The 3,294-nt window shown below is 39.4% G+C and overlaps 1 protein-coding gene across 1 annotated transcript; it reads left to right on the forward strand.

The window, feature by feature from the left end:
- Positions 1-2,531: 2,531 nt before the first annotated feature.
- Positions 2,532-2,973, forward strand: LOC138347927 (uncharacterized). Its single transcript, XM_069296538.1, has 2 exons — positions 2,532-2,685; positions 2,762-2,973. Exons 1-2 carry the CDS (start codon positions 2,532-2,534, stop codon positions 2,971-2,973), a joined length of 366 nt encoding a protein of 121 aa, XP_069152639.1.
- Positions 2,974-3,294: the final 321 nt, after the last annotated feature.

Below are 3,294 nucleotides of genomic sequence, written 5' to 3' on the forward strand. Positions count from 1 at the left end.
CTTTCCGGTCTGGGAGTATGCCGAGCATGAAGACCTTTGGGAAGGAATCTGTGACCTCTTTGAGGAGATCGATGCTGTTATTGAGGAAAAGGTCGAGCTAGCTGGTATCCGCGATGCTGAGTTAGGATAGATGCTGTGGAACTTGACCTCCACGCCCATGTTGAGTCCCCAAACTCCTCGGTAAAAGGGCATCATTTCATGCATATTTTAAATCGGTGGTAGTCCGGAATAGGCCCAAGACCCACCATTTTGCATATTTTTTTGACTGTTAAATTTTAGAATTTCCATCCTGATGTTCAAAGAAGGTAACATGGCCCTATGCCATGGCTAAAGTTTGCATTGTTTTCCAATTTGAATGAAAGCCTCTTCTAATTTTAAAACTTATCTATTTATTCATTTGTTATACTTTACTTTCCTAACTTTGTTTATGGTTTCAGTCTTGTAGGTTTTAGACTTACAAATGTCATGTCATGTCACGAGCTGAATGAACAAAATAAGGCAGGTGATGACGAGGTTGATGACTACGATGAAGAAAGTGAGGAACCAGAGTATGTTGCTGAGGAATTTTTGTAGTTTGAAAATCAGCATAAGAAAAATCTAGAGGAAATGGAAACGGTACATCTGGGAGACCCTGAATGCGTTATAGAGGTTAAGATCAACATCCATTTAAATGAAACTCAAAGAAAAGGCCTAAATCATTTGCTTGATGAATATATTATTGTGTTTGCCTACGAAGTCGGTGAAATGTAAGGGCTAAGTACTGATGTTGTATCTCATAAACTACCGATTAACCCAGAGTTCGATCTGGTGAAGAAAAAGGCTCAAAAGTTCAAGCATGAACTAAGTTTAAAGATCAAAGAAGTGATCACCAAGCAAAAAGAGTCTTGATTGGTGGAAGTGACACAATACTCAACTTGGATAGCCAATGTTGTTTCGGTTGCCAAGGAAGACGGGAAAATTAAGATTTGTGTCGACTACAGAGACTTTAATAAAGCTAGCCCGAAGGATAGTTTTCCGTTTCCGAATATTCATATTTTGATTTATAACTATGCTAAGCATGAGATGCAGTCATTTGTGGATTGTTACGCAGGTTACCACCAGATTTTGATGGATGAGGAAGATGCAGAAAAGACGGCTTTTATTACACCTTGGGGTCTATGTCATTATAGGGTGATGCCATTTGGCCTCAAGAATGCTGGTGCTACCTATATGAGGGCTATAGCGACCATATTTCATGACATGATTCATAAAGAGATTAAAGTGTATGTGGATGACGTCATAATCAAGTCCTGCGAGAGTTCGGACCACTTGACACATCTAAGGAAATTCTTTGATCGTTTTCATCATTACAACTTGAAGTTAAATCCCGCCAAATATGCTTTTGGAGTTCCGGTTGGAATGTTGTTGGATTCATAGTCAGCAGAAGGGGTATTGAGCTCGACCCTTCTAAGAATAAAGTAATTCAAGAGTTAACTCCGCCGAAGATGAGTAAAGAGGTGATGAGTTTCTTAGGGAGATTAAACTACACCAGTCGATCCATAGCTCAATGAACCGTAGTTTCTGAGCCTATTTTCAAGTTGTTGAAGAAAAACGCCCCGACAAAATAGACTGAAGAGTGTCAGACTGATTTTGATGCTATCAAGAACTATTTGTCCAATCCACCAGTATTGGTTCCTCCGCGAGAAGGGAGTCCTTTGTTGTTGTACTTGTCTGTCTCTGATAGTGCATTCGGATGCATACTTGGTCTACATGATGAGACAATAAACAAGGAAAGGGTTATCTATTATATAAGCAAGAAGTTTACATCATACGAGTCTCATTACACTTTGTTTGAGAGAACGTGTTGTGCTTTGACGTGTCTTGCCCAGAAGATGAGACATTATTTGACTTCTTATACTACATACCTCATTTCCAGAATGGATCCAGTGAAGTATATCTTCTAGAAGGCGATGCCGACCAGAAAGTTAGCTAAGTGGCAAATGTTGTTGAATGAATTTGACATGGTGTATGTGACTCGGAAAGAGATAAAGGCATAGTCTTTGGCTGATCATCTTGCAGAAAATCCCGTTGATGAAGAGTATGAACCACTTAAGACCTATTTTCACGAGGAAGAAGTATTATTTGTGGGTGAGGATATTTATTAAGCATATCCTAGTTGGAGATTATTCTTTGATGGAGTAGAAAATCGTTAAGGTAAAGGTATCGGAGCAGTCTTAGTGTCAGAATCTGGTCAACACTATCCCATGGCGGCTAAGCTACGATTTAATTGCACGAACAACATGGCCGAATATGAAGCTTGCATTCTTGGTTTAAAAATGGACATCGACATGAATGTCTACGAGTTGTTAGTTATTAGAGATTCTGACCTTTTGATTCATCAAGTTCAAGGATAATGGGGTTTGAAGAACCCAAAGATTATACCTTACGTACAGTATGTGCAGAAGTTGTGCAAAAGATTTCATAAGATCGAGTTTAGACATACTCTCAGAATACAAAATAAATTGGCCGATATTCTTGCCACCATCGCTTTGATGATTAAACATTCGGATATAAATTATATTGATCCTCTGGATATAGAGTTGAAAGAACATCCAGTTCATTGTTTCCATGTTGAAGCAGAACCAAACTGTTTGCCTTGGTATTTTGATATAAAGAAGTATTTGGTGTCTGGAACTTATCCCAAAGGTGCTAAGTCCAATCGAAAGAAGTCGATACGGCATATGGCTCTTAATTTCTTTCTGAGTGGAGAAATCCTTTATAGGAGGACTCAAATTTGGGTCTTCTCAGTGTGTGGATGTTGTTGAAGCCGCGAAACTTATTGAACGGATACATGCTGGAGTTTGTGGCACGCATATGAATGGGCTCACTTTGGCAAGAAAGGTCCTTCAAGACGGGTATTTCTGGATCACTATAGAGAATGATTGTTGCAAGTTGGTGCAAAATGCCATAAATGTCAAGTGCACGGTGATTTGATCCGAGTGCCAGCTCACGAACTTAATGCTATGAGTTCGCCTTGGCCATTTGTAGCTTGGGGTATGGATGTCATTGGTCCGATAGAGCCAGTCACTTCTAATGGACACAGATTTATTGTGGTTGCCATTGATTATTTAATCAAGTGGGTGGAAGCAGCTTCTTACAAGTCGGTGACCAAGAAAGTTGTAGTTGATTTTGTTTGCAACAATATGATATGCAGGTTTGGAATACCTGAATCCATTATTACTGACAACGGTGCAAATCTCAAGAGTCACTTAATGAGAGAGCTATGTGAGCAATTCAAGATTACTCATCGAAACT

Source organism: Solanum lycopersicum, chromosome 4, assembly GCF_036512215.1.
Source record: "Solanum lycopersicum chromosome 4, SLM_r2.1".
Classification (NCBI taxonomy): Eukaryota; Viridiplantae; Streptophyta; class Magnoliopsida; order Solanales; family Solanaceae; genus Solanum; species Solanum lycopersicum.